Genomic DNA, 13580 nt, shown 5'->3' with positions numbered 1-13580 from the left:
CGCCCTACCTGGCCCCAGAACACCTAGCCACAGTGATCCATGCAAAAGTCACCTCTAGACTGGACTTTTGTAACTCGCTCTACGCAGGCCTGCCCTTAGTCTTGACCCGGAAACTACAGCTGGTTGAAAATGCAGCGGCCAGGATCCTCACTGCAACACCGTGGAGGTCCCACATCCGGCCCATTCTCCATCAACTGCAATGGTTAGCAGTTGAATTCCGGATCAGACTAAAGGTTCTGGTAATTACCTTCAAGGCCATACGTGGTCAGGGCCCAGAGTACCTGAAGGATCGCCTCCCTGCCTATGCCCCCCCAAAGAGCTCTGCGCTCCACTGCTACCAACCAGCTAAGGATCCCTGGCCCTAAAGAAGTTCGCCTGGTCTTGACCAGGGCCAGAGCCTTCTCTGTTCTGGTCCCCACCTGGTAGAACGAGCTCCCAGAGGAGATCAGGGCCCTGACGGAGCTTAAACAGTTCCGCAGGGCCTGCAAGGAGGAGCTCTTCCGCCAGGCATTTGGTTGAGACCAGACATAACCAACAGCGACCAAAGGGCCCCTGCTCCCCCCCCCCCGCCCTCCCCTCAGAACACCACCTATATACTCTGGACCTGTTTGTATTGTTGCACTGTTGTATTGGTTATTGGTTATACTACTATACTGTTATATGTTTACAATTATCAGTTATTATTGCACAGTTATTCAAATCTTTTATAGACTGTTCCATGTATTGTTCTTACGTTATTATGTAACCACCCTGAGCCCCCGGGGAGGGCGGTATATAAATATAATAAATAAATAAAATAATAAATAAAATAGCAGCAGAGGGATTGGCAGTGCCTGCATGGCCTCAGCAGAGAAGGTAGGCAGCCTTCCGAGCTTGCAGCATCACTTGGCAGTGTGCCAGCCCTCTGATTGGTCCTGGAGAAAGTAGGGAAGATCCACAGTCCATACACAGATAAATCTCTAGTTTCAACTCCACATTAGTAATCCAAGTCAATAACATTTAAAATACTGGCCTTCCTACCTGAAAATCCATCACTAAACCCCTCAACACTGGGTAACCCCCCTCTGTAAAGGTATACAGTAAAAAAAGAAGCAAAGTCTTTTAAATTGCTTTAATACTCAATTTGTTTAATTAATAATTTATTAAAATGTATATTGGATTGTTTTAAATTAGTGTGGTACCTTGAGCCTGTCAGGTTAGAGCATTTTTAAAATTGCTATTATTAAGGTATGCTGATATTACTGACCGGCAAGAGTCCTTGAGGTAGTATCTTGCATAAGGGTCCAACTGCCTCGTTTGGTTTTTGGCAAGTGAGGCCCAGGTTTCCCAGTCCTGACTCACCAAAATCCAATGGGTAGGCCAAGATTAAGACAGAGGTCTCCTGGGTCATAGCACATTCAGGGAACTGGCATACTTTGAAAATTCTCCTTCGACTATGGATATGTTGAAAGTTTAAGGCTGAAGTAATGTTTTTTTATATTGGTTGACATTTTAAAAATTCCAATTCTAACATAAAATACCCCCCCCTCTAATCTGAGATTATTAGGCACAGTTTCTCTTCTTTCCAGTTATCATTGTTGCCATTGCTTTCTAGCAGTCTCATCCACCTAGCTCTTTTTGTCTGGCCAGGATACCTGTTTTTATAGATTTGCTTCCTGAACCGTGCCAGATTCTTTTTTATTCCAGTAAATGTTTTGGCTTTAGGTTGATACAGTTTGCTGTGGTATTTGAAATTGGACATGCAACAGAAACTGATGGATAAAACTGCAACATGTTGCTACTAGTTCTGCAGAAGACTACTGGCATTATTAGCTAGGGTCACACAAAGAATTGCTGTGGAAGAAAAATTATTTGATTTGCCCCCTCTCATTGCAAATTTACCTCCTTCAGGAGTCTATAAAATTTCAGAGGTTCACACAGTCTAAGATGTCAGAGGCTCTCTCTCTCTCTCTCTCTCTCTTTCTCACACACACACACACACAAACACACACAATGTGGTAGAATTTACTTTGTGTATAGTTATTCTCAAGAAGTGCCATACAGCTGTGTCCTGATTCTGAGTTAATAGGTCTGCATCTTCATTTGCTCTGATGAGATTGCAAGGAAACAGGGGATGTTATAAAGTTAGGAAATGTAAATTGTTCTATCATTTCAGATTTCCATCACTGTAGTCAAAGCATGTTTGGCAGTTTAGAACTGATTTATGTCTATTGGGGGCCTATTTTGTTTATATCTGCTTATTAATAAATATATATGTGGATTGTAATACAGGGTTAGTTGTTCCTGGGATTGTGCAGTTGATTGGGAACTTTTAATAATTGAGGTAAATTATATTCTTTAATTTTCTTAAATAACTTTGTCAGTTCTGTACTTGAAAACAGGCTCATTTATATAGGAATTAAAAATGTGTGGACATTAAAATAAGGGTTATGATCCCAGAAGTGTGAGACCTCTGTGAGGTCATGACTAACTGGTGCTTTTTGTTTGTTCTGTAACACTAGCTCACACCCAGCGCCTTATGCATATCCAGTCAATGCTGAAAAGAGCTCCTAGTTACCGGACCTTGGAGCTGGAGCTGATTGAGTGGCAGGAACGTGAATTGTTTGAGTATTTTGTAGTAGTTTCCCTCAAGAAGAAACCCTCAAAAAATACATATCTCCCTGAAGTATCATATCAATTTCCAAAGGTAATTAGCTGGTAATTATTACTTTGTAATTGTCATTAGATTTGTTTTCTGTGGCTGTGGTTATGAATCCTAGTACAGGTGCTCACCACATGGATAATTAAAAAAAAATCTCTTTGCAAAGGCCAGGGACAGAGGAAATTGACATTGTGCCATATTTTCTTCCTGATGCTCCAATCTGAGTACCTGTCTCTACACAACCCCTTCCACTTTGGATAGGTCATGAACTGTTTTTGAAAGACAGCTGGATTTGGGAAATCTTCTGTGGGAAACAACTAATGCAACAGTTACATATCTGTATATTTTCATATGAATAGATTTTGCTCAAGGACAAGAAGAATTCATTTTAAAGATCATGAATAAAGAAAAAGCAATGAGGCAGCCAGGATGGATGCTGATCATGGGGTTGTCATTGAAAGTGGCAGGTTTTTTGTTGAATTTATCCTCTTTGCTAATGTTTATTTATTTAGTAATTTATTTGTAGTCTCTTCAGTTCACAAAGTAGAAATAAATTACAGTAAAATGATAACAACAGTAGCAATATTAAACAAGCCATAAAACCAACATTAAGCAGCCTGATATTCATCAAACAGTCTTCAGCCAAGCAGCAGACCATAAATAAGATTAGACTCTTTAGTGAAAAGCCTGGGCAAAGAAAAATGCTTTGGTGTGGCCAGTGGGTGCCAGGCAGTCCTCAAGGAGGAGGACATTCCAAAGGTGAGGTGCCACCCCTGAAAAAACTCTATATTTGTCAGTCACCCATCCCACCTCAGAAAATAGGCTATAAAAAGCCAGGATTTAGAAGTAGGATCTTAATGGGTAGGCTGAACATGACAAAAGAAGACATTTAGGGCCTTCACAATAAGAACCTGCAATCTGACTTGTTCCTGAAAGCAAACAGGCAGTTAGTAAACCTAATAATAGCCTGGTTGATGCATCTTGGACCAAGGGAGGTTTCTGGACCTTTTTCAAAGCCAGCCCGGTTTAAAGTTCATTACAGTAATCCAACTGAAAGTGATGGAAGTATTGGTCACTATGGTCAGCTCATGGTTTACATGGAATAGCCATAGCTGAAGCTGATAAAAGTACTATGGGCTCTGAAGGAGATCTGAGCCTTCAACCAAAAACAGGTTATTTATTTATTTACTTCATTTATACCTTTCTTGCCAATGGGAATCAAAAGTGATTTACATCATTCTCCTTCTCTCCCCTGCATTTTATACTCACTGTTGTCTTATGAGATAAGTTACACTGAGAGTGCAGGACTGGTGCAAGCTTCCATAGATGAGTGAGGATTTGAACCAGGGTCCTCCAGAACCTAGTCAAACACTCTCACTACCAAACCATGCTGGCTTTCCTAGTGCATGTAGCAGCATCCTCAAGCTATGTTCCTGGTCCTTCATTAGAGCACAGGTTTCTCATCACCCCCTCCCACTGGAGGCACTAATCATCCCAGGTTTTCTCCTTGTGTGAGATAAGGAATTCCCAAGAGCAGCCAGAGGGAGATGTTGAAAGTCTGCAGCAGGAGGGAGGAACTGGCAAAAGTTAACCAGGGGAGGTCCTCTTCTTTTAGACTTGATTCTCACCAATAGGAAATAATTGGTTGATGAAGTAAAAGTTGTGGATGCACTTGGTAGTAGTGACCATGTGATTTTGGACTTGAAGATTGTGGGAAAGAGAGCCTGAACTTCAGGAGAATGGATGTTAACCAACTTAAAGTTATTTCGGGTAGAATCCAGTGGTCAGAAAAAACTGAAGGAGATGGAAGTCCAAGAAGGTTGGGAGTTTCTCAAAAGTGAAACACTGAAGGCACAATTGCAGATAATTCCTTTGAGAAGGAAAACTGGGAGGAACCTAAAGAAACCAGAGTGGCTCAATAAACAGCTTTGTAACAGGTTATGAAGAGAGGGGTGAACTGCTCAGTTCCTACTTTTCCTCTGTCTTCTCTTGTGAGGGGAATCATGCTCAATGTGGCAAAATCATTTCAGGTGATGAGGGATGGGAGTTGTGGCCTAGGATCCATGATGTAGTTCATGAACACCTAGTTTCTTTAAACAAAACAAAATCTTCTGAGCCAAATTAATTGCACCCAAGGGTACTAAAAGAACTTGCAGCTACAATTTCTGAGACTCTGTCCATTATTTCTGACAATTCATGGAGAATAGTTGAAGTGCCAGAAGATTGGACGCAGGCAAATGTTGTCCCTATCTTCAAGAAGGGGGAAAAGAAGGATCTGGGTAACAACCCACCTGTCAGCTTGATATCTGTAGCTGGCAAAATTTTAGAATAAGCCATCAAACAGTTGGTCCTTGAGCAGCTAGAGCAGATGGCTGTAATTACTGAGAGTGAGCATGGCTTTCTCAAGATCAAGTCACGTCAGAGGAACCTTATCTCTTTTTTTCAGAAAGTTACTACTTTGCTAGATCAGGGGAATAGTGTGGACATAATTTACCTTGATTTCAGTAAGGCTTTTGATAAGGTTCCTCATTATATTCTTATTGACAAGCTAGTAACATGCAGCATGGATCCTATTACTGTTAAGTGGATCGAGAACTGATTGACAGATCACACCCAACAACTGGTATCGTGCTTAGTTTCGATCTGAAAACTTGTCATCCTATGCTTGTCGAACTGATATACATAATACATAATACTCAGCTACACACTCTATAGACATAGCATTGTCAGGCATATGGTTAATTTAAATATGCCACCTTTTATGTTTTGTATTTTGTACCTACTCTTTTTGGAACCACTGTGGCCTTGTGCATTTACTTACTGTAATTTTTAAGTATATAGGTTTGCCTTCCTGCAAACATTTCGGGGGGGGGGCTTCCTCCTTTTTGTTTTATTGGTCTGTTTATGTGTTGGCAAAAGTGGGGTGAGAGGGAAACGGGAAGTTCCTTCTTACCCTTCCCAGTGCCAAGCAAGCAAGACCTGTTCCTCTGATGTATGTGTGAATGTGTATTGGGTTGTTACTTGTGACTTGGCACCTGTGACTTGGCATATGTCATGTATTTTGGCCCTTGAGTCTGCTCACATTGATCTCTTCAATTGCAGCTCGAGAGGCCCACAAAACAAGTCCGTGAAGCAGAAGAACGGCTCAAGGCCATCCCCCAGTTTTGTTTTCCAGATGCTAAGGACTGGAACCCAGTGTCAGACTACAACAGGTAAAACATCCTGCAAGCAACCACAAAAGTACAGCTGCCAGGTTTCTACAAGTATTGCAACATAGCCATAAGGTTTGGCCCTAAGCAAATATGCCTGAAATCTTTAATCAGAACTCTTAGTTTCTTGTCATTTTTACCACTGCTGTACCTGTCTGTTTTTCCCCCTTTTGGAACTAGTAGCAGCTTCTTTTGAATTATTTAGGCCAGGGAAATAACTCAGAAGTGAAGGGTTCCCTTCTTCAACAGGACCTCCTCCATCAAGCTGGCTGTTGCATCTTCTCTGAAGCACCGGAATACAAACACAGGAGATCCCATTCTCAGGACCCACTGGTCAGTTGCGCATTTAGTGTGCTACTGATGCTCCTGAAGCTTCCTGAAGTGATACAGTCCTTGGAAGGACATATTATGCAGTAGATCTTAATGTTTAGTTTGGCTGCCACTGTGACTACTTGGACCATTTTCTAGTGAGCAGTATGAGTGGAGTTCTTTGTTTCACATTTGGAAGGCAAAGGGGTGGGAAGAAATGAATCAATTTCCAGTGAGGATGTACAAGGCCTGCTTTGCCACAGCTTCTCATATTGAGTAATCATTTGCACATGCATAGAATGAGTACAAATCCTTTGGTTAGTGTCAAAGCCACACCAGGATTGTGGGATAAAACCACAAATGTTGTCTGTCTGGAAGATCTCTCCAGACATGTCATACTTCTTGATGAACTGAAAGGAAAGCAATCTTACACCTGCTTGTAAGGCCTGCAGTCAAATCTGAAATAATCTTTGTTACAGTGAGACCTTTTCTTTCATGCTGACTGGAGAAGATGGTAGCAGACGGTTTGGGTATTGCCGAAGATTACTAGTAAGTATGCTCATTTTTTTTCAAAGCACAAAATTCCAGGATGCTAATAAAGTAAGACAAGTGCTGTTCAAACTTGTGAGCCTGTGTGTTTTCTCCATGGAAGAGTCAATTAAAGAAAATCTTGACAAATCAAAAACAAATCAGTTTTGACATTCAGTGGGAGCTGAGCATTCCTGAGAGTTTAATTTTATACATGTTTTTCGCTGGCTGTTGCAGGAACATTTAGTTTTTCTTTTTATTATTCTCCCACTGCTCAAATGTTTAGTCTGTTCTTACCTCATTTTCTGCTTCGTTTGTGCAACCTTCAGATGCACAACCTTCACTTGGATACTATCAGGCAGCAAAGTGGGTAGCATGTTAGTCTGTCTACAGCAGCAGAAAAGAGCAGAAGTCCAGTAGCACCTTAAAGACTGACATAATTTGTGGCCGTTTATGAACTTTCATGAGCTCAATTCTTCAGATATCTCTTTTCTACTGTTACAGAAACAAGAGTGTGCCAGAAGTCAAACAGAAGCAGAGCATTAAAAAGCCTCTGCTGTCAGAATGGTACAGAGTTACTGGCATCGGCTATGTTCTCCTAATGGAGATCCTACTCAAAATTTTGGACTAGGAGCTATCAATATCCACTGAACAATGCTAGGCTATCAGCTGAGATGCCAGGCATGCCCTGGCTGGTGGTTCATGTAGTGTCTGGCTGACTGGTTGGCTGGCTGGCTCAGTTGCTCACTAATGAGGTGAGAGAAAGTGTGAATGTGTCGGATTTCTAGAATAGAGATTTTAGAGATTTCTAGAATGTTGCCTAAAAGTTACATTACTTCTGGGTTCAGAGGAAATCCCACTTTCTCTCATTGAGAAAGAGGGAGAAGGAGAGAGAGGGAGGATGAGATCCAGATTTAACAAATGTATTAGTACTCAACTGTCTTCGTGCCAGCTGCCTTCTCCCTTTTCAAAAACAGTTTTTTCCTCAGTTGAGGTTACTTGGTTTATTGGATCTCAACCAAGGGAAAAATGCCTGGAGAGGACACATAGCTCCTGGCAAAACTAGAGATGGTGGAGGGGTAATACCAGGGGTAGTCAAACTGCGGCCCCCTGTGCTGGCAGGCGCTCATGGGAATTGTAGTCCATGGACATCTGGAGGGCCGCAGTTTACTACCCCTGGCTTATATTGTATGCCTTGCATTTGTGTTCTAATTGGATCTTCCATCCACTCCTTTTCAATGTGATTGGGTCAGATCTGTGTTTAAACATATAGATTTACTTCCTACTTGTCTACCTTAGGTATTACTTGTCAATAGATAGCACTTGAAGGATCCAACAACAAGATGTTTAATATCCACAAACATCTCATTAATAGCTTCCAATTAGTGGTTTGAGAACTGCAGTGCTAAAGGACTACTGCACTGTTTCAACTGTTTTTTATCTAGGCCCCCTTTTTAATGTTCTTAATGTATCTTTGGAAGATTGCAACTGAACTGTGATTCTTGTATTTTGTCTTACTTAGCCTTTGTCATTGAAGCAAGTTATGGGAATCAGTCCAAGGCTGGAATCTTTGCATTGCCAGTGAAAATCACTCTCCCCCCACCCTTTGTCTGGAAGTTCACTTCTGGGCCAAACCCAGGATGTCAGTGGAATTCATCCCCTGAACCATAAGGAAAAATGAAAAAATCCATATGCAATAAGGAAGGATTACCAATTTGGTTATGCAGCATGTGAGCCCATAATCATGTGGACCCTGATCAAAATTTATGGTCTGGAGCCCCTGATTCCTTTGCCAGGCTGGAAGAGAATGACTAGCCTAAGATCACCAAGAAAGCTTCATGGCAGAGTGGGATTTTGATCCTGGATTTCCAAGATCCTAGTCCAACATAGTCGACTGTTGTACTCTTGTATCACTGGGCCGAAATAACTAGGAAGTTTTCCCCCATGCAGCTGCCTCTTGCATATGTACTGGAGTGAATTGCTCTGATGTAATTCCATAATAAGCTTACTACTGCTGCTGCTGCTGGGGTGATTCATGCCTGAGAAACTGATCGTGCATATCAATTAACTGTTGCTGATTGGCTGCCCCATTGGATGATGGACAGTGCACGCATGGTGAAATTTCCTATGCTTTTGTAACTCATAAATGATGGGGCAAGTAGTGGGGTGTTTTTGGCATGTGCCAACACAAATAACGCTGCACTCTGTAAAACCATATTGGCCTGGGAGGGATAACAACTGCTGAGCTAATGCCTCCTGATTAAATAAGAGGAATATGAATTCAGACATGGCTGTTGACAACATCTATATGGAAAATAGTTTGAGAAACTTTTCAGTTTACCTGTCTCCATTTTACCTGATTATAACCATTTGTAACTAGTACCTTGGAGTGCATAGTATATATTTAAAAGTTATACTGTAAATTAACAGTGGTGGTGTGGGAAAGGATCGCCTGGCTTCTAGTCTATTTTTGGTTTGACAACCATGATTGCTTTGTGTTCAAAACAATGAAGTTAGACAAGTGCAGCTGTCAGGTTTCTACAAGTATTAATACGTGCAACAATTCTTATTATGACATGTTCAGTTACCTTCAGGTCTAGTCAGGATTCTATTATAATACACACCAATGATTGGCATTAATGTCTTCTTGATAAAGTCCATGTTGAGTTATGGATGTTTTTCTGTACTCCAAAGAGTACATTTGAATTACATTCAAATCTTCTCATATGTGACTGAAGCTCTGGCTCTGTTACAACTTTGAGTTCTCAAATGTATTTATTTATTCACTTTATTTCACCTTTCTTTCCCATGGGGACGCAACATGACTTTCATTGTTCTCCTCTCATCCATTTTACCCTCACACCAATCCTGTGAGTTAGGTTAGGCTGAAAGTATGTGACTGACCCAAAGTCATCCACGGCAGAGCGGGGATTGGAATTTGGTCAGTTCCTAGACTGACACCCTAACATTATGCCATACAAAATTATATAAAAGAATTCAGAACAACAAGTTTAGACCTGAAAGAGCAAAAAAGAGGAGTCAAAACCAGAGAGATTTCCAAGTGTTTTGAGCCTCACAGAACTCCTTTGTCCTCCTACCAGGCACCCTGGTTTATAGGATTTATTTATATTATTTATTTGGAGATTTATATACTGCCCCTCTCAATAATACCATCTCAGGGAGATTTATACAATATAAAATTCAATAAATTCAATAAATTTAACAAATATAAAATTAAGTTAATAAAATAAAATGCAATAGGGATAACTGTTGCATCAGAAGAGGCAATAAGTAGCTCATGCACCTCATGTTATATCTTTCCAGCAGATAAAGCATGCTGGAAGATTCAAAGCATCACTATACAAGGGAAAAGCCACCTTGGAAGTTTTAAAAACTGAATTAGCAGGATGAAAATATTTTTAAAGGCATAAATAACCAGTATCCCTCCACCTTGAAAGGGATGTTCATAGACTTAGGGATGTGCACCAGGAGAAAATTCTGTACTTTTTGGATTTGAGTTTTCCTGATTCAGGAAAAACTCGAATCTTAATCACTAATTTGGTAAATCAATTTGAGTTTGGTCAATTTGGGAAACTTGAACTAATTAAGCCAAATCAGCTGCCAGACAACTAATCCTGCTGGAGAAAGTCTCTCTGGGGATCAGCTGCTTGGTGGACAGAGGGGGGGGGGGTGATGCAAACTATCCCCTGTTCCCAGCCTGCAGCCAGCTCCAAAAGCCCTTTGGTGGGGCCCCTCTCCCCAGCAGACCCCTCTGAAGCCGTAGAGAGCCTACTGGGAAGAAAGACTCCACCAAACAGCTGATCCTGCTTCAGGCTTCTCTGATTTGGCCCCTTAGCACTAATGGGGATTTTGTTTCACCTCAGATAAGCCCAAAACTATCTGAATCAGCATGGCTTTGAGTTTTGGGGGGCTCATCTGATCCAAATCACACATCCCTAATGCTGAATACCTGGGCAGTTGTTTCTAAACTGCATTCAGATTGCAGTATTTGTTGGGATTCATGATGTAAGAATATGCCCTTCACTATTTTGGTAGGATTGAAAATAAAACAGCTGATATTATATTGCCCTTGTATAGCTCTATTGTGTCATTTTATATGAAATTCTGTTACAGTATTTGGTCACTGTAACAGAAATAATATATTGCAGTATTGGAAAAAGCATAGAAGAGGGCAACCAAGGTAGTTTCCTTGTGACATTATTGTTTTAGTTTTTACTGTATACTGCTTTGGTTTATCCCCTGGTTTCTGCCTATCTCTTGAGCCCTGTTTTTACCTCACTTTCTCTCTTTTTTTTTCCTCCTTTGATTCTTTTGGGACTACTTTTACTAGCAAATTTGTGTCACATTTATTCACGTGTGATGTTTCCTGCACTTTCTTTGTTCCTCCCCCTTCCTCCCACTTTCTGCTGACTGAATTACCATGACTTGGGAGAACCCCATCCTGTGCGGCCTTTTCTCGGCCTCAGAATTCAATTTTCAAGGATTAACTTGAAAAAACATACACACTTCCCTGGCAGTGACATATATCCATACTGAAGGCACAGGGGCAGTCAATGCTCTTCTGGCATGTTTACAGCAATGAGTTCCTTTTTTCTTTCTTTGCCCTTGAAATTTTTGTTTTGCTGCACTCTTTTACTTCTTGGCACCTCCAGAAAGCTCAGGACCATTCATTGCTCTTTCCTTCACTCTTTTCCTTTGTGCATGGCTCACTTGATGTCCTTCGATACCCCCTATCTGCCCATGGAAAGAATCACCCCCTCTTACAAAGGCAGATCTGTAGGCATTTTTAATTAAAAAAAATAAAATGCGTGAGTCGGCGGGTGACGTGTCATGGTGGTGTGCGGTGCGGCCGCCGCCGCCACGGCTTACGCCACCGGCTGCCACTGGCGCGGCTGCTGCTTGCGCTGCTCCCGGCGACGGCTGCTCCTAGCTGCGTGGGCTGGCAGGTGACCTGTGCTGTTAGCGGGTGGGGCGGGTGCCGCTGCCGCCACTGCTGCTGCAACTGCCGCCGCTGCCACATCTGCTGGTGCGTCTGCTGCCGCTGGCTGCCCCTAGCTGTGTGGGCCGGCGGTGAGGCGTGCTGTTGGGGGCAGCAGCCACGGCTGGCACCGCGACCGCCAACGCTGGCTCCCCCTGGACGTGCGGCCAGGCGGCGACCTGCCCTCTCCGCGGTGAGGCAGGTAATGGTGGTGGTCAGCCGCATGCGTCCGATGTTGCACAGCTATTAAAAAGACTATTAAAAAGATGGTGTATCAACGTGATCGTCTCTGTTGTGATGGCACTTGTTCTTATCACTTTGAAATCCAGGAAATACTTTATATTTGCACCTGCCGATTGGGACCTCCGATTGTCAGTTCGGGGGAAGGGGCCTATTGGCCCCTTCCCCATCCTGGACAGGGCCTGCCCTCTGGGCCCTTACTGTTTTATTTTATCCGCTCCACAGGAGCGGTTAAAGATGAGGAAAGGCTAAGGAACATTGGGAATATTTTAAAGAAAAGATAAGTAAGGGACTGGTTATAAGGGTTATAAAATTATGCCTGGGGTTGGGAAATAGGATAGAAAGAACTTTTTCTCCCTCTCCCATAATATTAAGGAGTGCTCAATTATTCAAAATGGGGAAATGCACATCAACAACTAATTAAATTATGGGATTCACTGTCAGTGTAAGTAGTTATGGCCCCTAGTATAAAGATAAATAAGTAGAACATCTTTTAAGGGAGTTATGTGGAAGTGTCTAAAATGCAGCTTTACTTTTATTATTTACAAAATTATAGATGGCCGTGTCTAAAATTCAGATGATTACATATAATTTCAATTTCGGACTCCATTTGATTATGTTTCTCAGCAGTCCTGAGTTGTGATTTTAATATTAATATAAATGAAAACATTTTCAAACATGAACAATCCTGACGTTTGCTGAGAAACACTGATACGTGTAAGGCTTTTTCTTTAGAATTACAGGTTTGTATGGGAATTGAAGGGTCCATTGGTTCAGCGACAGAGCTTATAGAAACAAAGCTGCTCCAGCCATTGAAAAGCTTTCCATCTTTGGTGTTCTCCATTTTTTAACAGTGTACAAACTGCAAAGAGCCACTGCAGTTGGTAAGAGGAACAATTTGAACAAAAGGCCATGAAGCAAGAGAAGTTTGGGCACTGAAGATGCTCAGTGTTGTTTTGAACTTAGTGACACTGTAGCCTTTAAGAGTTGTTGTTTTTTTTTGAAAAGCACAAATAATATTTCACAAGGCCTTTGACTAAACTGTGAGCAGTTATTGTTCCTGCTATTATATATGACCCAGGAATGCAGTGTTTTTACTGGCACTCAGCAAGACAGCTCTTAGCTGGTAGCTGTCCAGGACTTCTGGCAAGGCTACAACATTCCTGCAGATTTGACACAATGATTTTAACCCAAATCCCACATGCTAGATATAATCACTTGATGCTTTTAGAAAGCGTTTTTATACCTAATAAGGACAAAGAAAGATTCTGCCTTTTCAGAAATATGATGTCAGCTGAGCAGCAGGTCTTGCTGCAGAAACAGCCTCATCTGTGTTCACTTAACTGCACTGTTCTTCTTGACTTTTACTGTAGCAGCATACGCACCTGCTGACCATCACAGTCATTCTCGGGTTAAAACATTAATCTACTATTTCCTTTGAGCCGAGTGCAAACTGCCAAGCAGTTTGATCACTGATAAGACATTGGGAAAGGCTAATAAAAACATACTTACGCAAACAGGGCAAACAAACAAAAATTAGCCACCCCCTTGGATGGAATGGAGGACAGTCTCTTATCCTGGATTCACCAGACTGCTATTTTAACCCTGATTTTGCCCTTAATGTGTAATTTGCTGCCCTGTTTGAATGCAGAGC

At 41.8% G+C, this 13580-nt stretch overlaps 1 protein-coding gene across 4 annotated transcripts in view; it reads left to right on the top strand.

The window, feature by feature from the left end:
• DENND2B (DENN domain containing 2B) overlaps positions 1 to 13580 on the top strand; it is a 187763-nt gene that overhangs the window by 136899 nt on the left and 37284 nt on the right. For all 4 annotated transcript variants that reach the window (XM_077321740.1, XM_077321742.1, XM_077321741.1 and 1 more), the window contains 3 exons: positions 2502 to 2686; positions 5744 to 5853; positions 6639 to 6708. In XM_077321740.1, coding sequence (XP_077177855.1) covers positions 2502 to 2686; positions 5744 to 5853; positions 6639 to 6708 — 365 coding nt within the window. The remainder of the gene's footprint in view (positions 1 to 2501; positions 2687 to 5743; positions 5854 to 6638; positions 6709 to 13580) is intronic.

Source organism: Paroedura picta, chromosome 2 (assembly GCF_049243985.1).
Source record: "Paroedura picta isolate Pp20150507F chromosome 2, Ppicta_v3.0, whole genome shotgun sequence".
In the NCBI taxonomy this organism is placed as follows: Eukaryota; Metazoa; Chordata; class Lepidosauria; order Squamata; family Gekkonidae; genus Paroedura; species Paroedura picta.
Note: the sequence above shows the minus strand (reverse complement) of the source record. Positions and strands in the feature narration are given on the sequence as shown.